The sequence below is a fragment of the Bubalus kerabau genome, chromosome 10 (assembly GCF_029407905.1).
Source record: "Bubalus kerabau isolate K-KA32 ecotype Philippines breed swamp buffalo chromosome 10, PCC_UOA_SB_1v2, whole genome shotgun sequence".
In the NCBI taxonomy this organism is placed as follows: domain Eukaryota; kingdom Metazoa; phylum Chordata; class Mammalia; order Artiodactyla; family Bovidae; genus Bubalus; species Bubalus kerabau.
In genome coordinates, this window is record NC_073633.1 from 13,886,145 (window position 1) to 13,913,421 (window position 27,277).

The 27,277-nt window shown below is 48.1% G+C and overlaps 1 protein-coding gene across 6 annotated transcripts in view; it reads right to left on the bottom strand.

Moving 5' to 3' along the window:
* Window positions 1–1,669: 1,669 nt before the first annotated feature.
* Window positions 1,670–27,277, bottom strand: part of LHFPL2 (LHFPL tetraspan subfamily member 2) — a 285,866-nt gene continuing 260,258 nt past the window's right edge. For 4 of the 6 annotated variants that reach the window (XM_055536648.1, XM_055536647.1, XM_055536649.1 and 1 more), the window contains 2 exons: window positions 25,802–26,415; window positions 9,993–10,451 (listed from right to left, as the gene is read on the bottom strand). In XM_055536648.1, coding sequence (XP_055392623.1) covers window positions 10,063–10,451; window positions 25,802–26,231 — 819 coding nt within the window. In that variant the 5' untranslated portion in view covers window positions 26,232–26,415 and the 3' untranslated portion in view covers window positions 9,993–10,062. Of the gene's footprint in view, window positions 5,801–9,614; window positions 9,794–9,992; window positions 10,452–25,801; window positions 26,416–27,277 lie in introns of those variants that run through there. The other 2 variants (XM_055536651.1, XM_055536653.1) reach the window with 2 other exon arrangements.

Here is a 27,277-nt window from a genome sequence, read left to right on the forward strand (position 1 = left end):
AGCACCGCGTTCTGCCCAGTGCCCAAACCATCTTAGACTCCTTCCCCTAACTCCCCGAACTGCTTCTCATCACTCCCCAAGCTGTCCCTTCTTTCTCCCTAACGTCTCTTCATCTCATTGTCTTCACTATCTCCTGCCTTCATTGGGGCTTCCTTCTCTTAAGGGTAAAGTTTAGTGGTTTCTCCCAAACATATGCCCTTGGTGGACTGCTTGTATAGATACTAGATTTTTCAGGATATTTGTCTATAAAAAGTCAAAGAGCTACTAAGAGCTACAAGTTATTTGATTGATTTTTCTTTTCCATGTGGTTTTACTACTTCCTCTTATTCATTTATGCTTTTATTTACATCCTGTGTATCTAAGCAAAGTGAGCAGGTCATGTCTTAAAGACTTACCTTGGAGAACTCTCCAGGGTGAGGAGGAAGCTGCAGTGAGGAAGATGGCAGAGGCACCCGCAGATGGCCACAACTGTGTGACTAGGCAACCGATGGGGTCCTGAAATGAAGACAGTTACTGGCTGCTTTGGGGAAGAGGCTAGAAATCTGCTTTGAGGCTCTTACCCTTTAGTGTTTGGGAGTTAAAAAAAAGGTACTGAATTATTGGAAACTGCTGAAATAGCTCCCTTAAAGGAAATGTCCAGGATAGTCAAGACTGTTATTATGTTAAGCAGAGATTTCTAAGGTGAGCTAGGATTGAGTTGAATGCAGTGTGTTCCAGGAAGATCAAGCCATGGAAGATCAAGCTGGTAGCAAAATTGCTAAGTAAAAACTCAGTGTGAAATGTGAAGCACAGGTGTGGGTTGCCCAGCCTGTGCTGAAATGTAAAGTCAGGGTCCTTTCTCTTGTGGATTAACTTTTGAAAAAGATGTAATAACAGCTGAGAAAGCAACTGAAAATGTCCAATTTCACTTGGATTATTTAGATTGTAATTTGTTTGGAAAAAACTTGCCTTTATTGATTTGGGTAATTTTGTCAGCTTTTAATGTTGATTCCTATTAGAAATCCGGCACATGTCAGGAATGTTAAAATGTCTCGAATGCCTAGAAGCCAAAGCATACAGTAGTTTCAGCTGTCACAGGCCCTAGATCAAGAAAATAAAGCTATTTTTGTATGTTCTAAGTTCTTCACATGATATGGAGAGTTGAATAAGAGTTTATGAAAAGGGTTGTTTGTGTCTTGAATTTGTAAGTGGAGTCCTGTTTCTAGATGAAGCTTTTTTTGGGCAGGAGTACCTTCAGGAACTGTGGATGTGTATTGCTCCATGATGGGCTTTTAATCGTGGTATTCTTGTTGGAAGAGGAGAACGTGTCCTTCAGTTGACCTTTCCTTTGTTGTACACATTTCTTTACATTATAGTCACAATACTTTGAAGTATTTCCATATTTCTTCAAAATTTAGATAACTATGTAGCATATGAGAGGGTTTTAATATTTTTTTTTCCTATTTATAATTACATCAGTGCTTCTCAGGGGAAGAAATATATACTTCATGTTAAAGCTAACGTCAGGTAGGTGTATATGTTATTAGTGAATGGCAGAGTTAAAATACTTGAATATCTTATCACCAGTATCACATATGTTAATGTTTAAAATTTGGTAGATATTTTCTTGATCAGATTATACACATCATATTGAAACAATATAATGAGACTTGAAAGAATCAGAATAAGTTTGCAAAATCTGGTTTAATTCATATCTGGGGAGGGTGGGGAGCATGTGGTGAAAATACATATGCACAGGAACCTAATCAATGCTAGACAAATAATGTTTACAATAGGATGACCAGAAATTCGAAGGCTCTGATTGAGTCCGTCAGCGGTAACACAGTTTTACATTTGGCTCAAGTGGCTGTTGAATAATATCAAGTGGTGCCAAGTTCCTCCAGAGCACCTCATGACCCCCCCAGCCTGGGAAGGCGTTTCACCACAGTCTGAGAAGAAACCCCAGTCGTGCCCTTCTTGTGCTGCCCCGGTACAAATGCAGGCCTGGGATTTCCAGGGGCCATATGTTATTGCACAGAGAGGTCTGGTCTAAGCAGACCCTTATGGCTAAGAAGGTGTGAGATTAGCCCTTAAATAGTGGTCTAGCATTAACGTGGTCTATCAAAGCAGGTTAAGAAATAGCTCCTTAGTGATTATGTACCAACTACTAGTTATCACGCTAACAGAAGAGGCAACATGGCAGCTTCACATTTCACATGAAAGCCTGGCGTCACCTGGGCCTGGCTGGCCGGCCTACCTTTTCACATACGTCTAGTGATTAATTCAGACCCAGGGAAAGATGATTTCATACCAGTCTTTTCTTCACATAGGTCTGTGTAGCATTAGAATTGTTCTGGGTTAATGACTAGGCCATGAAGGCAAAATGTTTTAACTCTCCTTTGCCAAAACAGAAACAGTCTCTGTTCTGACTCCTGTCCAGTTCCCAAAAAAACAGAACATACATACACCTTTGTTATTGCACATCTCTCACACAGACTCGTGTATGTATAATATATATATATATATATATATTTTAAATATGCTACACACATTAAAAAAAAGGACTATGGCACTTTACAGAATACATGTTTCACAAAGATCATTACACCACAGATGTTTGATAAGTATACAAAAACCCTTACACAATTCATGAAGATTGTTGAATTAGCACACAGGTTTAAAGAATCCACAGAATCCAAAGCAAACACTTCTGCCTTCTTGGAGTTCGTTGAGAAGCCCAGCCCCATCACAAAACTTGAAGCACAAATGCAGGCGAAAAATAAATAAGACTTTTTCTGGTAGTAGTGATGGTCCAGATATATTAGATTCTTAGACTGAGGCAATTATGTGATTGATAGAAATGTATTAGAAAAATAGATGTAGGTCAATGATTGTCTAATTGTTTTCAATCTGTTTCTAACACATTCCTCCCATTCAGTGGTTTTTAAACAGCCATGCAGTTTTCATCTAGGCTAGCAAGATTTTGATATTCCATTTATCCCAACTGAAGCCTGGCTAAAGGGACTTGCAGGTTCAAAAGGCCCACCTTTTTATTCTCTCTCTGCTAGAGAGATTTCATCTGTGCTCTGCTTGACAAATCAGTGTTTTAAGTAGTTTTTAGTGGTTTGCGGTTTTGTGTATGTGTGCATGTACTTTTTTTGGTCTTCTGTGACATTCAGACCAATGAAGTAAACGCTGTCAACTGACTTTCTTCTGGCCAAGAGAGGGCACATGTTCACTTATGACTTGTTATTAGAGTGATCTAGGGATATACCTCCACCCCACCGTAGTGGACAAGCAATCAGTAAAGATGATGGACCTGCTCAGAGGATCCTCTAGGCTTACGACTTTTCTGGGAGGAGAGTGCGAGTATACAATCAGCATTATAACATAGATTCTCTATGTTGTATAGAAGGAAAAGTGAATCTTGTGAAAAAAATGTGTATTATTTTTAATCAAGATTATTTGCCTGGTGGAGGGAACTTTATTTTTGGAATTGCTTTTTTCTTTTTTAAATTAATTTCCTAGTGTTAAAAAGGGATAAGTATGATGGCATCAGGACTTTGTGCGTCCCTATCCGGCAGGGACAGGAGCCCTGTTCGGTGGCCGCCATCACCTCCTTCTGTGTGATGTCAGACACGGGTCTTGTTTCCCGAGTCCGGATGGCAGGCTGCCGTGAGCACACATATTTACCCCTTTGCTTTTCAAAAGAGTCACAGATGTACACTTTGCTTATTCTCAGTTTTGGTCTAAGAATGGTGAACTCATTATAGGCTGGTTCCCCACCCATACCTCTCCTGCCCTTTAGGTCATAATCTGTGAGATAAAATGGTTTCTGGCACAGGCCGACGGCCAGATGGGAATAAAACTTTAGTTCTTCATCCCATCTATGTATTAATATAAAGCAATTACTCGTTCTGCAGCAAGGCATGGTTTTCAGACTCACACAGCTTTAAGATGATTTACTCAGGGCAGGGTTGTAAGATCTGAATCAGGATTCTTCTGTGCCTGGTGGCGCTTAGCACACAATACCTCACCCAAACAAGGTTCATTAGTTATTTGTTAAATTTTCAAAACAAAGCAAGCCCTCAAGTAAGAAGATTCATAAGCCTAAAGAGACCCTTACTTTTAATCCTTCCAGAAATTTGGTGGATCCATCCCATTTGCTTAAGTTGTAAGGAAGTGTTTCTGTAGCATCCCGCAATTCTGAAGTTCAGGGTAATACCAGACTAGGTTTCTTTTGGTCCCTTTGATCATTCCAGGGTAAGGTTGAAGTGATGGCTAAAACCATTTTCCTGAATCAGTTATATTGGTGACTTATAGAAACTAGATTAAAAGCCCCTGGATCCTTTTTAATAGTGGTGGTTCATTCTTTCTGTAAACAGTTGTAGGCAGGTGCTAGGAGCTTGGTTGAGCTCTCCTTTTTGCATGAACCTTCTACTCTATGCTTTCCTGAGAATGAAGCCTTTGCTGTAAACTCACCGGTTAGAGCAATTTAATGTTATCTGAGTCTGCATCCAGGACCAACACCAGTAACTAGAGAAACATAACTCCTGTGACCAGCTCCTTGTCATCTGCTGCTGCCGAGGGCGGGAACACGGCTGAGTGCCGCTTGGTTACCGCACAGCGGGGAAAGGTCTCCCTGCAAGGGCTGGGATTCGGTCATGCTCTCTGCGTGAGCCACAGCAGCCTGGAGACCTGGGCCCCTGGAAGGAGGAAACACCGAGGTTTCCCCCGGCAGTCAAAGCGCAGTCCTAGCCCTCGGGAAAAACACAGGATTTCTGGTGGCAGAGGAGACTGGGCCAGTACTGGTGCTACGCCTGGGAAGTGGAGTGACTCTGTCTCTACTGATAGGAGTCTGTCTGTGCTTTTATTCTCATGGTGGGACAGGTCCTCATCCTTTCTCTCCTCAAATTTCTAGACACTCAGAGTTAAGTGGACCCACCTGACTCTGGAGTTCAGCCTAGAGTAAGTCCCACAGTAGAATTCCACACTGTCCCTGCTGACTGCTCAGGTCAGCTAAGCAAGAGGCAGTGTCTTGGTGTGTGCCCTGTAGCGCACGTCATGTCCCCGGTAAATGTATGGTCTTCACTGTGGACCCCAGAGGAGACAGTGTGAAAGAACGAGAGGAAACAAAGCCCCCGCCCCAACCGCACTCGGAGGCAGAGATGCCCGCGGGCACGCAGCCTGTGCAGGAACACGCGTCTAAAACCGCCCACAGATCCGGCCTGTGGTCCCTTCTGTTACCAGAGAACCTGTTGCTTTCACGTCAGATCATCATCCTTCATTGAGCCTTGGCGGGGAGATGGGGTCCGACGGAACGAAACTCCACGTCAGGGCTTGTGTGCAGTTTTTTCGTTCCATCTCTCACGATTTGCACTGTGGCCCTCACCTGCAGTGCTCGGCGTGGCTGGACGCAGCCTGCCGTCGGTCCTGGGAGGCTGTGGAATGTGGCTTCGGTAGGTAAAGGCTAGTTCTTCACTTGACCCAAATGACGGAACCAGAAGTGAAGTGTTTCACAAGGTTACGGCGAGCAAGAAAACGGCGTTGATGTCTCTTCCAAACTAAAGGAGGCAGATGAGGTTTTTCCCCTCTTCGATTTCTTCCTGTACTTTGTCACTGGAGGTGGCGATCTCCGCTTGGGCAGAGAAGACAGCACAGATGAAGGTGAGCACCGTGCCCCCGATGGCGGTGTAGAAGGCCCAGCCCAGCGAGCAGTCTCCGGGTTTGTAGGCCGACGCGTAGTGTCCGCAGTAGCCTATGGCCTTCTGACAGCCCCAGCCAGCGGGGTAGAGTATCAAGCCCAGGATGAGGAAGAGGCCTGAGGGGCAGAAGAGAGAACAGATGAAAACCCCGTGGTGAGTGAGTGATGGTACTGTCTATGTGATGGTTATCTGATGTGTCTGCTCTGGGCTGTGGGGTCCGGGCTGCAGTAGCAGAACGATACTGAGTCTGCTTCCAGGACCAGACTCTGCGAGTGTCAATACTGTTCTGTGCAACTAACCTGGCCTGATCAAGATAGTCACTTTATTAGGAATACTTTTAGCCTCGGGGCTTCCCTTATGGAAGCTAGTAAAGAATCCACCTGCAAGGCGGGAGACTTGGGTTCGATCCCTGGGTTGGAAAGATCCAGTATTCTGGCCTGGAGAATTCCATGGACTGTGTAGTCCATGGAGTCGCAAAGAGAGTCGGACACAACTGAGTGACTTTCACTTTAGCCTCGTATGTATGTGTCAGAATGTGAACCCACTAGTAATTTCTCTTCTAGGAAAGCAGGTGACTCTGTTACTACTTCCTCCCATAGGGCTCGTCTTGCAGTAAGGCTGCTGCTGCTGCTGCTGCTAAGTCACTTCAGTCGTGTCCGACTCTGTGTGATCCCACAGACGGCAGCCACCAGGCTCCCACGTCCCTGGGACTCTCCAGGGCAGAACACGGGAGTGGGTTGCCATTTCCTTCTCCAATGCATGAAGATGAAAAGTGAAAGGGAAGTCGCTCAGTCGTGTCCGACTCTCAGTGACCCCATGGACTGCAGCCCACCAGGCTCCTCCGTCCATGGGATTTTCCAGGCGAAGTACTGGAGTGGGTGCCAGTGCCCTCTCCGTGCAGTAAGGCAGAGGTTGGCAAACTAAGGTCAGGCGGGGCCTTGTTCTTATAAGTAAAGTTTTACTGGCACACAGCTATGCCTGTTCATGTATGGACTGCCCATGGCAGTGCAGGAACAGCACAGTGAGCGGGGTGGTACAGGCCCTGCGGCCTGCAAAAATCTAAAACATTTACTGTCTGGCTTTCTGCAGAAAATATGTGAATTCTCAGAGAATTCACAGAGAACAAGAGTCAAATGCAAGAGACCAGATCTTAACTTGGGTGTCATGCTTTAAAGAAAGATAAGCCCATGAGGGGTCAGTTTGCTGGCATTCACCAGCAACCAACCTCATACCTAGGACGGTGATTTCTATATTTACATAGACATTCTGAAACCACATGCAAACTTCATGAGAATTTTTTGTCTGATTGCTTTTAAGTAAGTGCAGCTTTGAGTAGACACTAAGAAGCTCTGTTTCGATTCTGCTGCTCTCACCACACTGACACACTAAAGGCCCACTATTTTACTATCTCTGCAGCTTTACTGCTCTCTGTGCGATCAAGAGTTACCTTCCCTGCCAGCCCGGGGCCGCGGTGGGGCAGGGTGCCTCGCCTGCTTCACCCTCACACAGCAGAAGCTGCTTATAAGGAAGTCCAGATCCCAAGATGACAAAGAAAACTGAGGGGCCTTAAAGCTTACCCAACAAAACTTTCTTGGTAGAAAGGATGCTGCAAGAAGATGACGGCTTTATTCTGTTGGGTTGGCCAAAAAGCTCATTCGTGTTTTCCCATTCGATGGTATGAAAACCCAAACAAACTTTTTGGCCAGTGGTATATGCAGCAAGAAAAGACAGTTTTCTTTGAAAAATGATATCTATATAACCAAGATTATTAATTCATAGACAAAAAGACCTGTGTTTTAGATACACTGGAATAGCAGTTCTATCCTCCTAATTTAAGATTGACTTTCAATTCTCTTTCCTTACCTTTACTGACCTGGAGAAGGAAACGGCAACCCATGCCTGGAGAATCCCATGGACAGAGGAACCTGGTGGGCTACAGTCCATGGGGTTGCAAGAGAGTCGGACGTGACTGAGCAACTAACTTAATAATCAGGGGAAAGGCCAGGCTACAAAAAAGTACCCTTGAAAGAATAAAGGACTCTCCATCTGAACAGATGTAACTCAGCTGGGGGGATCTAGGATGACTGAGCTAATTCTTTTGTATCTCTAAGGCCTATGATAAATCCTGATTAATCCCCACCTCGTTCCCTAGGAAACCTCACCCCAGGCACAGGGAACCTGGGCAGTCTCCTCCCTCAGGTCCTGAGTTTCTGGGGAGTCCCCCTCACCGGGACCTGTATCAGGATGCAGAGGCATGCAGCCGGGGGCAAGGGAGCATTACCTGCTCTTTCTTTTAAAAGGCCAGTGTGTGTGTATTTGAATTGTGGCTCCAATTATTAATTGCACATGTCATTTGTATTATGTGGCTTAAGTCCAATTAGTGAATGAACGCATGTTAACGTGAAGGGGCCAGGGTGAGCAGGATTTGCAGTCACCTAGCAGCTCTGCTGCCCTGTGCTGGGCTCTGGCTTGTTCAGTGCTCAGCTGCGTCTGACTCTCTGCAGGACGCACAGTCATGTGGCTATCGCAGGTCCTTCTGGGAAATCTTCTAATATCATCGGACCCCTTTTTTTTTTTTTCAGCACAGTCAGGTACATTTACCCCTGTACTTCTCCTGAGCTGTTCCCTTACTGGTAGCTCAGGTGAGGTTCCTCAAGTGCTTCAGGCCTACTTAAAATCCTGTGGTTGCTCTTGGCCAATCCATCTGTGAACAGCAGGGAGACTATCATAAAAGGGTGCCATGCTTAAGAATCTTTTGAAAGCTCCAGCTTGATTATAAGCCCACAGGGCAGTCCCCACAGGTGGGTGACAGGAAGTGGCTACGGTACATCTGTGAGCCCCCCCGTGCACATGACCTGTGTCCCCACCTGGGCGGCCTGGCTGCGAGGATTCTGCTCCTTGAACACGACAGAGCCGAACGGAGCACGATCAGTGCCATGAACACACATGACTGAGCGTGAGAGAAAACTGCCGGCCTTCAAGTGAGCGAGAAGAGACATTTGTCATCCCGCTAGGTATTTAGAAAAGACTCTTCTACTAAAGGAATTCCAGAAAGCTTCGTGATTCAGGTGGCCACACAGGCTCCTCACTTCCCAAGGTCCTGACTCCCCACTACTCCTGGGGCACCGGTCTCCAGGCGCTAACAAGTGTCCCCTAGTCACAGCCACCAGCCCAGCAGGTTCTTTTTGCCTCCGAGTAAAGTTCTCAAGAAGCCCATAAAGGCTTCCCAGCTCTGAGGAAAGTCCACAGCCCTGCGGTCCTCTGTGTCGGCTCTCTGTCGCCCACCTCTCTCGCCCCCGCTCTCTGCTCCAGCCTTTGCTCTCGCCATGCTCCCCTCGGTTGACACCTCCTTGTCTTCAGGTCCCACCTACTCACAGTTTCAAGCGCCTCCCTTCCCCTGACTTGCTATCCCCGTTCCCTGCTTCAGTATGTTTCCGTATCATTTCTTTTTTTAAAATATAAATTTATTTATTTTAATTGGAGGCTAATTACAATATTGTATTGCTTTTGCCACACATCAACATGAATCCACCACGGGTGTACACATGTTCCCATCCTGAACCCCCCCTCCCACCTGCCTCTCCATACCATCCCTCTGGGTCATCCCAGTGCACCAGCCCAAGCATCCTGTATCCTGCATCGAACTTGGTAACAATCTATTACCTTGTCATATGAAACTATTTGTCCATTTTTTTTAACCTACAAAAATGGTGGTTTCATGTGGCTCAACCTGATACTTCACTTATTTTGACTTTTAGTCCATCTTCATTCTAAACTAAGCTCCACAAGGGCAGGACATATTATTTACTACTAGAAAGCCAGGGTTCAGAACCGTGCCTGCCACCGAGTAGACTCTTAATAAAACGTTATTAATGTCAGGGCAGCTTGTTCTTCAATAGAGTTTTCCTGAACCACAGTGCCCTGGAGGAGAAAGAGTAATGTAACTCTGGCAGATGCCAGTCAACAAGAATGAACCACCCCGGCAGGAAAAGAGATGCAGCCTCTTGGTGGGTTGGCTTCCCCGTCACACTGCCCGTCCGAGGCCTGTGAACCCCAGCGGCTAGAAGTAGACATGTGCCTCAGAGTCCAAACAGGCTTGATGACACCAGCTACGGAGACAGAATGGGCACATCAGACCACAGGCAAGACACGCCGTAAGACATACACCAAGTCTGCGGCAAATGTGGCGTGGCTCCCCTCATCTGCGTTTGGAGTGCCCCAGGGACCCCGGGCGGGGTGTGCTCTGAACTGAGTTTCACATAAGAGCCACGCAGACACTGGTCTCTCCCCCTTGGAAGTATTAAAGCAGCAGCTTCTGCAGCGAGGCCAGCCCATCCCAGGGGCCTTTTCATCCCCTTGCTTTTTACTGCATCAACCTTCAGTGTGTGCGTGAGTTTGGAGGGTGACAGAGGAAACGGACTAGGCCAGTGGGCATCTGCTTTTCTTCTGACTGGCCTCTCTTCCTGGGGCCTGGCTGAGCTGCAGCAGGCCCAGCTGGGAGGGGGAGGAGAGGCATCGAGGAGGATGCTGGACAACTGCTCAAGACAGCAGCCACTCCAGGAAACTTGGCAGTGGAGAGAGCCGATAGCTCCTGCAGCAGCTCCACTCGGGACGGTACCCAAGTAGCTACAGTTCTCCCCAGCCTTGGGAGACCCTCCCCCTTGCAGCCCGTCTTTTCTCTAACAGCCTCAGTTCCTTGTGCCAGGAAGACTAGAAGGTGCCAGCATATGCTCACCATGGGGTCACTGGGGGGTGATTCAGCCTTATCTGGGGAAGAAAGACATTAACGGAAGTGATGGCCAGTCACTTGGACTGCCTTACAGATGCTACCCCAGCCCAGGTTAGAGACAGTCCTGACAGTTTACTGAAGCCCACCATAAGATGCTGGCTGTCATGGGTACCAGCAGTCACAATGCAACATCCACCGTGTCCCTGTGGCATTTTAGTAAGAGTTTCCCTGGCCTGGAAGGAGCTTTCAGACTCAACCTGGATGCCCAGCAGTTCTAGCCTGCTACAGAGAAATCTTAGTCTGTGGGCGACATACACATACGGCTCTGGTTTAACTCAAATAATTAGACTCCATGAGCTCTAAAAGGAGAGGGTGGGAGCTGGGTCTCCTGGCTGAGCTTCCAGTGCCTAAAACAAAGAAGGTGCTAAAAAAGAAAATGAATGAAACACGCTGGGAAAAGTAAAGCCATAGTCTTCCTGATCAACAGCCCTGACTATGATTAGACCAGCCACAAAATTATATATCTTAGGGGATTTTCTTACTGCTGCCCTGAAATCAAATAATATGTTATCAAATATAAGTTTTAATCAAATCCCTTAGGTAGGGGGGAAACCTCCATAATCCCGCCAAGCCCCCAATTTTGGAAAGACCAGAAGCTGCTGAATACAATAAAATAATAATGTTTTACTTGCTCTGAAGATGGCCACCTCTAGTTTTAAGAGTAGGGGATGCTATTGAAATGGGGGAGCCGAGTCTGCACCGCCGCTCACAGCCGGTGAGGGAAGCATGGGGAAGGGTGTGCGGTGACCTCCCAGTCTCCCTGCTGTGTCGGTGCCAGCCCTCCTGCGGCTCTGTCACGGGACCACCACCCGCTTTCACACCTGCTGGCCGAGGGACGGACTCCAGGCGGCCTGCCTTTTGTGGGTCGCCCACTGCCTGTCCAGAAGGAGGCCCTCTTCCCTGGCCCGACAAGGGAGAACCAGCACTAACGCACTTGTTACTCTGCGGAACAGCAAGTGCGTCTTTGGCCATCATATTCCTGTTTCCTCCTCAGACAGGCTTCCAGACTAAATGGTAAAGACCGAGTAGACCTCAGTTCGCAAAGAAAAATTTCTAAGGACAGGAAGGAAAGACGGCCGTCTGTTACTGCTACCGGCAGTCTGGAGAAGCCCCCAGGAAACGATGCCCTCAGCCAGCACCAGGTTGTAGCACGCTCATTCTAAAGCTCTGAAATATCCTAGGATCTCTGGAGAGCTCACAGCAGACAGGGCCTAGCAGACACAGCATCGTTCAATAGATGTGGGCTCCAACTAGGTCATCCTGGGGAGTGCCCACTCCGCAAGCAAGGGGTGTCACTCATGCTGACCCTTGGGCACTCATCCACCTGGAAATACCCCCCACGCCCCACGTCCCGGCTCACGTGTTACCTGTGTGACATCTGTCACCACTCCTGCCAGAATGTTATTCTCTGTGTTCCCACTGCCCCGTGTACACCCTTCTTCAGCTCTTCATTGTGGTACTTTTGTGTATTTATTCAACTCAATGTACTGAGCTGCCTAGTAAGTAGCAGGCTTTATTCTCAGCCCTGGGACAGAGTAATGCCCTAGCAGGACTCTAAGCCCCTTGAGGGCAGACATGCTGGCTCCTTCTGGATTTCTGCCACAATTTTATCTCCGCATTTACCATAAACCTCTGATGGGAGTGACAAAGTTAACCTTGGGTAACAGAGGTCAAGAGTTCAACTTATTTCTGGCTTTCAAACAGCCACTGACTCATTTAAGAACCTAGCAGGAAACCATCTAACTATCAAACATTCATTTCCCATTCAACACAGCTTAAAAAAAAAAAAAAAAAAACTCCACCTGGTGATGTTTATCCCTACCAGGTCTGCCCTGTGACTCAAACTGAATGCTGGTCTGTTGAGCGAGCGTCTCTCACTGGGCACATTGCCAGGAGGCAACCCCTGCCCCTTCATCTCAGGCGGGCATCTCGATAACAAGACGAATCAGACAGGAGAATGACTGGCTCCCGGCATCCCAGCTCCACTCTGGGACACACCTCAGAGAGCATTCCAGGCTTAGTGGGAGTGACAGCTTCAGTCCACAAGTTCTGACAACATTGGATTAAAGGAAAACCAAGGTGGGAAGGCCTGCTGACTTTCCCTTCTCGGTTCCTCCTCACCTTTTCAGTCTCTGAACACTGGAGGGCCCAAGGCCTGGTCTTCCGTCCTCTACATTGTCCTTGTTGATCACACTTGATCCCACAGCTTTAGGTACTGCCTCTGGGCTGACATCTCCTGAACCCTGATCTTAACTTTAGCTCCAGAGTTGCATATCCAACAGCCCACTTGATCTCCACTTGGATGTCTAACAAGATACTTGAAAACTATGCCCAAACCTAACTCTTGATTCCTACTCCCCACTTCAAAACCCGGTCTTTGTCCCATGGGCTTCATCTCAGTAAATGGGAGTCCCATTCCAGAGCTGCTGAGGTCAAAAATCTTCGGATCATCTCTGACACCTGCCCTTCTGCTCGAGCCCCCTTTCCTCCACTGGCAGAGCCTGCTGGCCTTCATTCTAGCCGTTCCTCGGCCGGGAGAGCGCTGCTTCCTGACTGCCCATGTGGCTAACTCCTGCATCTCCTTAAAGGTCTTGGGTTGACTCTCTTCTCACTGAATCCTGCCCTGAGAGCCTATTTAATACTGCGGTTTACCCCCACCCCCATCACCCCAGCACACCCAGCCTGTCTTGCCCCGGCTTTTTGTTCGTTCCTTCCACAGCACCCGTCACTTTTAACACACGATATAATTATTTGGTTTGTTGTCTGTCACCACCAGCTTGAATGTAAAGCCCATGAGGACAGAGAACTTGGTGCAGTTTATTCTTTATGTGTCCCAATTGCCTGGAGCAATGTCTGACATGTAATAGGCATTCAGTAAATATTTGTTGGATAAATGAAAAGATAGAGTGCTGTGATGTAGATTCGTTACATTTTAAAATGAAGCCATTTTAAGTTCTTGCCATGCTTTTAAAATGGTTGCAGGAAAAGCTTCATTCAATAACATGAATCCTAGGGGTTGGCAATTCTGGCCAACAGCACACCAGCCACATTTACTAATGAAACATGTGGAGGGACCAAATCATGAGACTGCAAGTGCTGAAAATCTCCTTTCTAGCTACAAAAATAGATCTCTATTGGGAGATCACATTTAAAAAAAAAGCAGTAAGTCAATTAAGTGTGATAAGTCTTCAGTAATCTAGATCATTTAGCCTCAAAACTCTGAAACTGTTTCCAACTATGCTTGGCTGCAGCCACAACCTGTACAGATGCACTGAGGCTGACTGTGGGCACTGCCCAGGGTGCCAGCAGGGAGCAGAGGAGCGGCGCAGGGGTAAACCTGGAGAAGTTCGGCAAGACGGCAGGTGGCGGTAGGGGACGAGGGGAGACGAGGAGGGCGGGGGACCACGCAGCTTGCAGAAGCAGTAAGGTAGTGTCCAGCAGCGCAAGCCCGGAGAATGGAGAGGCCAACAGAAAGTGCTGGCACCGAAGGCGGGAAGGTAGACCTGCTGACGGCCCAGGAGGACACCCACTCCGGCCCTGAGGGCGGTGTCACAGGTCAACCTCCAATGGAGTCGGGGGGAGGCAGTTGGGGAAGGGAGGAGATGATGCCCTGCTCCTGCGAGGAATAACACATGTACTTATGTGGCTCTAAGTCTGCGACCACCATGCGGCCCTACAGTTGACATACAGAGTGACACACGACAGGCCTAGGCCTGCTAGTTAACAGTTAACATTGATCTGCATGCTTACCTCTCCTTTCTGTCTAACTTCTCATTTTTTCCAAAGTCATCTTCCATGCTGACAGCTGGAAGTCATTTTGGCAGTCGCTAATAGCTATCTGAAAGTCACCCACTGTTGTTAGCTAGGGATCTTTTCACTTGCATAACACCCCAAGGCACGTGGTCCGGTACTAAGGCTGCTTGGAGGAGCGCACCGTGTCAGACCATCCGGTGCCCGCCCACCGAGTCTGCCATCTAGCTCTTCTCTTCCCAGAGATGACCGCCTGAAATGGTCTGCTCCTCATGTGCAGGGGCTCTGCAGACACCCCACAGTCATGTCTCCAGAGTCACCAAGGCAAGGCTGAGCTCGGTCCCTTACACTCTGTTTTAAAAGAGGCAGCTCAATTTCGTGGGTAAAATGTTTAAATAAAAATAAGTAAGTGGTTAACCAACTACGTGGACAACGAAAGTAAACACAGGACTCTCACTGTGACATAACATGCATTTGTCCCATAAAAGAAGAGCGCTGGTCCCAAGGTCTCTTGGGTGCCTCCAAGTACAAACTTTTGGCTGAGAGGAACTCCCGCTGGAGCATAAACCGGAGAGCAGGGAGGAGTGTATTCTGCTCCCTGGCTTCTGTCTCCACGTCCCCTTCAAACTCACACTCAGTGCCCGTGACACAGCCCCTTTCTCACACTATGCTGCTGACCAGCTTCACAGGTCATCTGTGATTCCCATTTCCTTTCTAGTCTTCTCATATTTGGAAGAACCTTTTGGAAAGATCTGCTATGGTAAAAATGGTAGATTCCAAACAAAGATGACATGGAGTTTAAGCTGTAAACACCCTCCCTTTATTTTCCACATTTGCAACTAATACTTTAAAGGTGGAGGTTTATACAGGTGATTAGAACCCCTTAATGGTTGGAATGATAACTGTTAGAGTAACTATGAAAGAGTGAAGGGAAAGTGAAGTCGCTCAGTCGTGTCCGACACTTTGCGACCCCATGGACTACCAGGCTTCTCTGTCCATGGGATTTTCCAGGCAAGAGTACAAGAGTGGGCTGCCATTTCCTTCTCCAGGAGATCTTCCCGACCCAGGGATTGAACCCGGTCTCCCGCATTGCGGGCAGACGCTTCACCCTCTGAGCCACCAGGGAAGCTGTGCAGCTGTGTTGCCACTGCAGGGACTACGGCAGCAGTTCACACTCACTGAGCAGCACAAAGTGCCAGGCAGCAGCTGAGCCCTTACAGAGTCCTTTAGTCCTTGAGAGAATCTGGGAAGGTTGGCACTATTAATCTCATCATTTGACAGATGAGGAAACCAAGGCACAGAGGGAGTCAGTAAGGTTACACCGCTAATCCATGGTGGAGCTGGGACTCAGATCCAGGCAGCAGCGCTCCGTGGCCCGCTCCGGAGCCATCACCCTCGGCCGCTGCTTTACTGCGAACCCTGTCCAACTGAGGAGGGGAGGTTGCTGAATCCTCAAAAGCCGGCTTGCTTACACCCGTGAGACATTCAGGAGCACGTGACAAGCACTTATCAAGTGGAAACACCACAGGCTTGCTGTCTAGGGCTGACGGGGAGGGGAAGGCTCGCCTCGTGTCAGGCAGGCTGACCTGACAACCCTGACAGCAAGACGGCAACAAGATAAAGGCTGTCCGTCCACTCCTTGTCTTACATTGCAGTCTTGAGTGTCATCAGCCTCCTTACTGCAATATAGATGCCACCTTGGAATGGCTGTCATTGGCCAAAAAAAACCAAAAAACGACTTCTAGAAAGAAAACCTATGAAAAGGTCGAAGCGGCACAGTGTTTGCTATGGTGCCCTCTCCTGCAGAATCTGTGTGAGCAGAAAAGTGGAAATAAAGCACAAAACCCATCAGACGAGAGGGAGAAAACGGAAGCTGTATAAACGGAAGCTGTATAGCCTGCTTACATTTCAGTCTTCGCTCTTAGAGTCTGTGTGCTTGGGAGCCATCTGAAACCGCACATCCATCTAGAACACTAATGCCATCCACACAGTGATCCACAAAAACCCACGTCCTATGAGCCTTCCAGCACAGACACTCAGCTGATTAGACAAGGCCGAGCACAAGAGTGTGCTCAGACAGCCTCCAAATGACATCCTTGCTTGTGCAGCTCCCCTCCTCCCAGGAGCCCTTCTTAATTCACGGAACAGAGCTGAGGAGCTCTGGCTTGACCCCCTAACCCTGAACCCTCGCACCACTACCTACCTACACGCAGCAGGTTCTGTTAATCCTGTGTTAACAAGAGACCTGCTCTGTCCCAGTGTCTGCATTCAGGGAGTGCTACTCTCACTCTAACGCATCAGGCTCTCGTGAAGTCTTGCTTACGATGACTACAGACACCAGGACGGGCCCCCCGTGCTGCGCTGCCCAAGGAGAACTCAGGTCCTTGCCTCCCAAGCCCCAGCACTAAGCTAGCGGTGCTACCCCGGCCTGCGTGACTTCTCCAGGTGCCCGGACATTGCCCTCGGCACCAAAATGCCCCTTAGCCATTCAGAGCCAGGGCTCTCCGAGCAGCATTCACACACCGGTGTAACACAACAAAGCGTTAGCCATCCCACCAATCGAGGGCTTCTGCCCGTGAATGCCCCCTTGGGTGAATCTCTACTTTGGAAATCACGCTGCCCACTAAGGCTTTTCAATTTTTCAATGACAATTTATTCTGTAAAGCCCAAACAGAACTTGGTTTTAGTGACAGCCAGCTCTGAAATGATTCTTACTGGTTCTTTGGATGATGACCGCATTAATTACTATTTATGCTCTAGCTGTCTAGGAGGGCAGAGTTCATGCTAGGATTGAGACTTAGCAGCATTTACCACAACCTTTACTCTTTCAAAATCCCAAGAAACTCATGGTTTCTAGCACAGATTAGTGAACACAGAACAGACTCTGTTTCTGTCAGTGAACAACAGTTATTGAGCATCTACTGTGTATGTACCCAGGCCTCATTCCTTGCTCATATTCTAGAAGAGTCGCTCCCACACTTTAGGACTTCGGACAGTAACACAAAAGCCATAAAAGTTACTGGGAGTCAGTATTTCTCTGTTGCAAACATAAAGACACTAAAAATACCACTATCTCCTCTTATTATCATTTCACGAAAAAAGGCATTTTAACAAGAAAGGGGAAAGGATGCAACCTAAGAATAAAGGACAGGTCTTTAAGTTGAACACATATAGCACTATGAAATCTTACAACACCGTCCTCAGTTTTCTCGTTTTTGTTGACGACTAGCCTGGAGAATCCCAGGGACGGGGAGCCTGGTGGGCTGCCGTCTATGGGGTCGCACAGAGGCGGACACGACTGAAGCGACTCAGCAGCAGCAGCAGCAGAAACTAAAAACTGTCACTTGCCATCTGCCTCTACAAGGATGAAGTCACTACCACCGCAGCTGCTCACTTCAACACCCTCTGACAAGAGCTCAGGGTGCAGGTTGGGAACGAAGCCCTCAGTGATATTTTCAGGAGATTTTATGGGCCCCAATTCCTGTATCTCTTATCTGGAAAAGCAGTAAATTCACTAACAGCGACATCTGCTCCTCATGACTAGTAGTAACCTTCACCAGACTAGCAGCAACCTTGTGCAAAAATGTGTGCTGGCCTGCATACATCCCACTTCACCAAAATCACGAATACTGACCTTCCCCTACCTCTGTGGAGCAGTTCCTCAGAGCTCTCTGAGGTGCTGTCTCCCAGGCTATAGCCCTCATTTTACCGCAAATAAGCTTAACTCACACTGTGCATTGTTTTTATTTTTTTTTAATTGACAAAACCTTAGCAGAGTGGACTGGCATTTGTTCCAAGGCAGTGAGAGGCTGCTAGGATGTGTGTCTGTGTGTGTGTAGCTGTGTGTGTTTGAGAAAGAGAGAGGCAGGTCTGAGTTAGGATGGGGACGCCTCTCTGAAAAGCCCGACTGTTGACTGCACAAATAAAAAGGTAGAGTGTAAAGAGGCTCTGAATTCCATTGCTTTGGCATTCAGAATATAAACCTGTTTTCACTGCATCTCATTTTAAAGTTTCAAGACTGGACCCAACTTTGACATTTAAAAACTCTGCTCTGAAGGCCAGATCAGAAATAAGAGGTCAGAGGGTTCACTGGTAATGAAAAGGGTTTTCAGCTGATAACCACAGTGTCTTAGAGTAGATGATACCTACAAGTTATTTTAGTATATGATCAATAACATTAGAGGCTTTTAACCAACAAGATTTTCTGATGGGAAGGAGAGAACAAGTGAAGGATCGGGTGTCAGTAATTTTTTACTTAAAGCTTCTGTTAATGCTTACACCATCTCCCTGGAGGAGTCTAGTAGGGCACTTGTTTTCTACTAAAAACACTTCCATGGAATTATAATTGGCAAGAAAAATACTCTTCTAGGGTGGGGGGTGGAGAACGGATGACAGAGCAATAAAGAGAATTCTCTGGAAGACAATCAGAGCATAGTTGTCATAAAAAGACCTTGCAGCCAAGCCCCCCGGAGGAAGTTTCTTCTATAATTACTCAAAATTAACGACCATCAGTTAAGAGTTGTCAAATGCCCCTATGTGGTGAAATATGTGGTGAAATAAATATGTGGTGAAACAATCCATGAGAAAGATGCAGTTTCTCCCACACTGAAGCCTCCCTAAGCCGCCTTCAGCAATGATTCACGCTTACATGCAAATTACTTCATTGGTAGTGTCTAAAGCCTTAACTTTTACTGTTAAAATGCAGCCCAGCAAAGTAATTTACTGAGATTATTCCTTCCCATGAGTTAGTGATAATATTTTACCTTGCATTCCAAGTGAGGTGTCTATGTAACTGGAAGAACTTCATAAAATATTTCTTGATAAATTATTCATCCAACATGTAGGATTAGAAACAGCTACTATTTGACTATAACCAAAATACACTTATAACTTAAAATAAGCTGCCGCAAAAAATAAAATGCAGTTTATAGCAGAATACAAGAGACTATAAAAATAGTTATTGTGCTCTGAAATTTTCAGGACAGTAAGTAAATTTCTTGTCTACTAAAGACTTTGGGGGTCCAGATAATGTTAAATAATCCCTGCAACCAAGCAGGTGCTATCTTTTCAACACTAGGGCCCTGATGTTGGTCTCTAAACCCTGAACACATATAGCCACTAAGTATTTTGGTTTGAAGTTTTTAATATTGAATTGTTTCTCAATGTGTGTGGTTTAGGTTTCATCTGTACTAGGAGCTATCTTTGAAAAAAAAAAAAAGATTGTGGATTGTGGGCCAGTTAGTAAAACCACTGGGAAGCCTCTATACAACATCCGAACTCATAACTGTGCTGTGCTTGAGCACACAGGAGTCTTCAGAGGAGATGCAGAGTACTTCTGCAGTGACCTCAGGACTTAGAACACCTCCACTGTTGCATCAAGCTTTTAGAACAGTGCCTGAACCACTTGTGTGAATATTCAGAGTCATACTTATGTGATGATTTGTTACTGGAATTGGAACACAGATCGCCATAGCTCACAAGATTATTTGTCCACAATTAAGTGGTTACCATAGCAAAATACTTCATTTGCGTATCAACTGCATATTCTATCTGAATTTTAAGAGAGTTTGCGATTTTCTTCTAGCGTTCCCAACTGATTCTTCAAATTAATACCTGTTTGGTCTACTCGCTCTTAGGCAGTAGTTTTTCCTCTAATGATACAGTTGAACACTTTTCTTCCCTTTATATGTGATGATATTTTTTGTTTGCTTTTCTAGGATACAGCTTCTGAAGCAATGACTCTCTAATATGGCTTGGGAGCAGAGAAACTCAAGAAATTGTAGACCTGAGTCTAGAGGTCTTTGTATTTAGCAGGCATTTAATAAAAGATCCTTGAATTGAAATTTAATTCCGGCCTGCCCTTTAACATTTTAACATTTCCTCAAGGTGGATGAATCATTACATGTGGTCCTCTTAAAATGACTCAGATATAGAAGGGTTAGACCCCACTTCCAGTGGAGGCATTCTGACTGGAGAGCCAGCAATTCAGAGCCTCCTTTTGACAGCCAGATCTACTGGGGCCTCATTCTCAGGAGGAGAAGCAGGGGATGCTCCCTTGACTTCCCTCATGCCTTTTCTGTGACGATGTCTTGAAGTCAGGCAGTCAAGGTCACACTACCTTCTCGGAGAAAAGCAGGTGAAAAGTGGCTTTGAAGACAGTCAGGGATCTCTTCCCCTCTTCCCAAGCCCTTGTTCTTATCTCTCTCCTCGCCAGTGACTGACTTGGTCTCTGGGAGTGAACAGGTAGGGCAGGGCATACATCAGAATGGATGCTGCAGTCAGGTTGAGTCATGGGTATCTTCCTGATGCTAAGGTTAGCGTTCACCCTGTGAAAAACCGCAGTGAGAATGCCAAGCCCCGGACAGCAATCACGGCATATCTCATATGACAACCCCGGCCTCCTCACGCGGGCCGGACTACACCAAAGCCACTCTCCAGTCAGCACGGACAAAACCTGCCGCTTGTCTTCTGAGATGCTTCTTTTACTCCTTTCCCATCTTTTTTTATATTGTCCTCCTTCCCCGTCAATCATGGCTCACCTCCAAGGAAACTGAACCCGCGCAGCAGGCCCGGAGCTCCCACGGCAGGGAGCAATGCCCGCGTGCACGGTCCCACAGCCATCCATCCAGCCGGACAGGTGGGCAGCTTGCTGGGGCCATCCTGCTGGGCTGAAATGGGTGCAGGCAGAGGGCTACAGGGACTGCAAAGTGGGAGAGCCGACAAGACACAAAGCAGCAGAGAGCCTGTGAAGGGAACCCGAAGCCAGCAGGCAGCCTGGCCGGCAGCTCCCAAGCTCGTCACGCCTTGTGGCCACCCCAGGGGAGCAGCCCAGGCTGGGGCCAGCAGGCCCGCTCCTGAGATCATCGTCGTGGCTCCGTCCCAAACCTGAGTCACTAGGGATTCCACAGGCTGCTAAGAGGGCCCTACGTGTATTTCCAAACCCACACTGCTTGATGCGGTCATGGAAAACTTGGATCTTTGCATTCTACACTTTTGCTGTGGACCACATCCAGGTCACAGCCTAAGGAAGGCAGCTGGCGAAAACGACCCTGCTGGCCGATTCCCCAGCTTTTGTAATGAATCCCAGAGGGCGACAAACTGACGTGTGCTGGTGGGTCTGCCAAGTCCAGGCGAGCCCTCACCCAGCGAAGACCAAGCAGCCTATGATTTATCCTCAAGGGGAGCCTGAGAAGCCTCCTGCAACCAGGACTCAACGGCTAGAAGCTGCCTCCGGGAAGGAAAGGAAGGAGGAGAATGTTCGTGTCATGGGAAGAGGAGTGAGAGGAGGAAGTTCTGTGTTGTCCTATCAATTCAGCTTCCAGAAACTGGCCCGAGGACACCAGAGGCACGTGAGAGTCACAGGGCTGCTCTGGGCTCTTCAGTCCCCAAACAGGTGGGCTACGAAGGGCCAGGGAATGACGCAAGACGATGCGGTCACACTGGGTTTCAACAGCACAAGGCCAATTCTAAAGACACCCCTACTTCTTAGAATGCAGCAATTGTTAAGGAACACAAAAAAACATACTAAAAACCTGCCAAGAAAGCATAAATACTTTTATAATCATCATGTAGCTACCACTTACTATTTACCATGTGCCAAACACAGTGCTTAAAAGCCTTTCTCATATATGATCTAATTTAATCCTCAACCCTGAGATAGGTACTACTATTAAATCCATTTTCCAAGTGAGAAAACTGGTCAACATTTCACAGACACTTCAAGGTGAGGTCAGGGCTGATCCAGGGCCAGGTTAGGCTTGAGCTCCAACTGCTGCGGAGAGAAAGCTCTGAACGGCCAGGGCATTTGTGCGTGAGCATTTTGGAAGTGTCGGCTGGGTGCCGCCACGAGGTGAGGCCATAAGGGCAAATCCTGCCATCTGGATTAGCTTAATAGTCAATAGCTTTTTTTTTTTTTTAAGTAACTCAGATCTTGAGATTTTTCACCGAGGTATATTCTTTTACACCCAACTTCTAAAATCAAAATACTAAGATTCTGATGACTTATGTTACACTCTGAACAGTGACAGCTATACAAGCCTGTGGCCTTTAAGACTAGGCTTAGTAAAGGAACATACTGTCGTCGTTCAGTTGCTCAGTCACGTCCGACTCTTTGCGACCCCATGGACTGCAGCACGCTAGACTTCCCTGTCCTTTAGTATCTCCCAGAGTTTGCTCAAACTCATGTCCATTGAGTCGGTGATGCCATCCAACCATCTCATCCTCTGCCACCGCCTTCTCCTCCTGCCATCAATCTTTCCTAGCATCAGGGCCTTTCCAATGAGTCAGCTCTTCGCATCACATGGCCAGATTATTGGAGCTTCAGCATCAGTCCTCCCACTGAATATTCAGGGTTGACTTCCTTTAGGATTGACTGGTTTGCTCTCTTAATATATGATAGCATATAATTTTTCAACCAGTTACATTTTACAAAAAAAAAAAATGTCCTTTTTGCCAAAATGCAAGTTGTAAGAACAAATACAGTTTGAGTATATTTCTAGAGAATCCTTGGGTTGCTCTGGCACCAGCCTCCTCTCTCACCGTTGGTTTCAATGTTGAATAGATGCAGGGCTGAGAGAGGGCGTGTAGGGAGAGGCGAGAGCGATGCTCACAGCTGTAGCAAGTCCTTGGCTGAGGCTGGGGCCTGACCAAATCCCCTTACAGACCGGCCAAGAGGACAGCAAGCCAGTGGGCTGCTTCAGACACTTGGGGGCAACTCTCTGAGCCACAGATTCAAGGGCCACATCTGCCATTGACGTTGGCTTGCACTGCCTGGTGGGGACCTCTTACTAGAGGAGAAAGAGCCCACTGGAAATCCCTAACAGATGTGGCCCCCGCCCACCACGAGGGAGCTGGCTGACCAGCAAACGTTTGGTTCATCTTTCCCTTGATTTCTTCTCAGAGGGGTGCTGCTGGGCTGGGCGGTGAAGAGAAACCCCTTTTCTTAGCCTTAGCTCAGTGGTCCCTAGAGAGGCAGGACCTAACTGTACAGGAATCTTTGCCTTCAGCCAATTTTTAGCAATTTCAGGCATTCTGAGATGCCACATATGTGCATGGGGAGCATGAGTGAAAGAAATGAGGAACAAGCTTTTAGAAAATCAAGACTTCTGCTAGACAGGTGACCAATAGACCAATATCTTGGGTTGGTACTCCCTTGTCCCCAGCCCTTCTTCCTAGAGGCCTGATACGGAGAGAAAGAGGAACGTCAAGAATAACTCACTGGAGTGTATGAATAATACCTAAAATATGTACTCATCTCTGTGCCAAAATGAACACTCTTACCATTTATGTGAAATAGCAAACAAGAGCACCAAAAGACGTGGTGGAGTAATCCACATTCCTAGAGACTAAAGTTCACTGGAATAACACCTTATTAAAAACTGCAGGTAAACAGTCTTTGAGACTGAAGGATATCTATAATCTGCAAACTGATGGTGACGGTACATCCCAAGATCCCACCCTACTATAAATGGCTATCCCTTGGCTGAAAGGCAGTGAGTTTCTCAGGATGAAACACATTCCTAGGGATGACAAACCAGAAGCCTTATCTGCATACCAGCATATTGATATAACTCATAATAAAGTCATGAAGTCACAGGAGATGAGCAAATACACCATAGTCACGCAAACTGAGCAGAAACAACTCCTCTCTGGTCAACGAGGGCGCTTCAACAAGATTAATAATTTGTGTAAATTGGCTTCCCTTCATCTACATGTTTATTTTGAGTTTTCCAAAAGCTTTGGTAGCACTTTGGTAACACTCCTCAGCCAAAGTTTTAAGACACACACACACTTGCACACCCCTGAGGCCCTGTGTGCCTCGAGGAATAAAGTAGGGACATTTCTCTGACAAGAAAAAGATGATCCATTATGGAAACCGAGCTTGCTGAACATTTTTGGAAGGTGAAACGCCAAGCCGAAGGGGATGAATGTCAGATTTGAGAAGTCAATCAAAAGGACGACAATGAGTTTCACAGAAGCAAAACTCCAAGATCAGATCGTATTTTCCAATCCTTGATCTTTAAGAGGAGGAATGCCAACATCCAGAGAAGTGGGTGCATTTATCTCGAGTAAAAGTGCAAGTCAGTAGCAAAGCTAAAAATCAGAATCCTGGCCTCCCAAATTCCCTGAGTGCCTATGAGTGCCTGGGTCTCTCATGGTAGGCTGGTCCTGCAGAGAAAGAGACGGGGGTCCTGAGATCGGCCATGAGTGTATCTCCCACACAAAAGCAGCAGGAGTGTGGTGCAGGTCCTCTGTCATTCCTCCGGGCCCACTCCCCTCTCCCTAGCATGCACAAGCAGGGCTCCCTAAGCTCTGGGCAAGGACAACACCTTATCAGCTGGATTTGGGGAAAAACTGTCGTTGGACACGTTTGTTTGGAAGCCGGCCCTGCCGAGCTCAAGAGTTCGCCATAAAGCAGGGGAGAGCTGCTTCCTTCGGGGTCTGCTTCACAGGCTTTGTGCCAGGCCCAGGGCTTATCTGCACCGTCTGCAGCCCTGGCTCACAGCTGCGGGATGCGCCCTTCAGTGACAGGTGGGGGTGGCCTGCTGTTTCTCCCGTCAGACTTCAGATTAAGAAATACTTTGGTTGCAGTGTTTAAAAAGTGGATTTTCCCCTTGAGAACCAAAGCAAGAGTCTATTCCTCTGCTTCTTGAGGATGTCTTCAAACTCTGGTGTGTGGGGGTTGTGCGTGTGTCTGCCACCCAGAACAAGTCCCTTGAGTGTGGACAGACTGATAACCCTCTTGGTTCCAGATCCACTTTTTAACCCCGCATGGGACAGTCTGTGGAAATGCTGGTGGCTATGGAAGTCGTCTTGGCGCTCACAGCCTCCCCTCTGGGATCTATGTAAGGTGCTCATACTTCTCTTTCCACCCACTTCTAACAAGCTCATTAGTGAGAAACTCCCAGAAAGTGGGAGAGTTAGTTTGTAATTTCTGATCCGGGTGCACAGAACATTCTGTCAGGCTCCAGGAGACATTTTAAACCAGAACAGTTATTAAACACAGAGCAGCGGATACTAATTCCCTCCGGGCCAGCGACCTCCCCGCCCAAAGCTGAAATCATCCCGCGGCGGGGATGGGGGAGGTGGGGGCGGGGTGGGTGGCAGCACCCGGCTCACTGCCTGGGAATGACTGCCCCTCCCTGACAGTGGTCCCAGAACACAGTCCACTGCAGGGGGCTTCCTGCACCGCAATTCCTCCCTGGACGCCCGAGGGCGGAAAGCATGCTTTTAATTTAGTGGGAAATGCAAAAAACAGGAGCTCATTTGTTTGCCGAGCTCACTGCCTTCATGAGCTCAGACTGGCTAATCGGGAAAGCCAAGCCCCGTGGCAGCTTTCTCAAACAAAACCCAGCAACTTAGAACCAGGGGATACAGGCTAAGAGGAGCAGGGGAGAGCAGAGAACAAACAGCCTTGCCTTTGCTTCAGGGGAGTGAGACAGGGCAAAGGGAGCAATGAGGGCAGCGCATGGCTGCTGCCTAGCCCCGGAGAGAAGACAGCGCTCCTACAGACGCACACGCACACGCAGTGGCACCCTAGGGCCACTCCTAGGGCCCCCTCCTCTCCGCGCACGCTTACCTGCGATTCCTTGCAGCAGCCCACACACGTTGAAGATGCTTTTCTTCATGATGCTCTGCACACACATGGTGAAGACAGACACCAGGGCCACAGTGCACAGAATGAAGATGCCCACGGCTAAGAAAATAGCGGTGGCCTGCCAGAAGCCGCTGGCGATCTCGCCGAAGCTCTCAGCGTAGGGCCCGCACAGCGTCTCGCGCGGGAGGTGCTGCACGCCGGGGTTCCGGATGCAGCGGGCGTAGATGCCCAGCGTGGGGTGGTAGGGCTCCGGGGTGCCCGCGCCCTGCTCGCCCGGCTCGGCGCTGCTGCGGGGCTTGGCTTTCCCGATCAGCCAGTCTGCGCTCATGAAGGCAATGAGCTCGGCGAACGCCACCACAATACTCAGGAGGGTCCAGAGCATCGAGCGACAGGTGACAATGACATGACACATATTGATGCTCAAGGCGGAGGGAGTCGGGAGTCCAAGGGGTGAGCAAGCGCAGCGAGCCGGGCCGCGGCAGGGGGAAGGCGCGGGAAGGCGGCTCAAGCGGTGGCTCCCTCGTCCCGGCGTCGTCGGGCAGCGCGCTCCGGGGCTGTCATGCTGCCATGTCGCAGCTCCACGGCCGCAGCCTCACCTGCAGAGAGACAGAGGAGGGCGGTGAGCGGCCCCAGCCCCGCCCTGCCGCCCGCCCACTGGCGGGTCGGGACCCCAGTGCGCGTCGCGCCCTGGCGAGCCCCGCGCCCCGCCAACACGCTGCCCCGGCTCCGCGAGCTGGCCGGCTTCTTTGTTTCCAGGGCGCTCCTGTGGTGCCCCTTATCTCTAGGCTGCACTGCTCACTCACCCGGGGCATCTTGCGCGCCGGGCTCCGGCCCCGGTTGTGCGCTCTTAGGACGCCGCTCCTGCTCCATCACATCTTACTAGAAAAAGTCCAGCTGCACAGGCTGCATTCAGACGGATCAAGATAGGCTGCTAGGGAACTGTGTCCACGGACGAGCCGCGATTTAAAAGTTTACAGGACTTGGTACTAGATGAGCTGAATTTGCCAAATTTGTATCAAAAGCTTTTGCTTATTAGCAGCTTTTGCAACTCCCGATTTTACTGTATGGGAATCAACTTACTAGCAGAGGCACAGGAGGGAGTATTTGCTTCAGAGGTAACGGAGAATTTAAAAGGAAAATAATACCATGATAAATAATAAAACTTTGCCTCGCAAACTTATTTTTCATGCATTTCTCACGGGGTGATTTTTAGACAAAATAAACTACAGAAGTTAAAATGTGAAGAAGAGGAAGGAAAAAAAAAACAACTCCAAAAACTGTTGACTTACTCACTTGTGGGAATTATTCGAAACAGGGGCATTAATGACCGTTGGCTAAGTATCATTACCACTGAGGGGACGTGTTGACAACAGAGACTTGCCAGTGAAGAATGCGTCCTTTGAACCGTCCCAGTCCATCACAGGGCCTCTGCCCGAGCTTTGGTTCACAGCAGGTCTG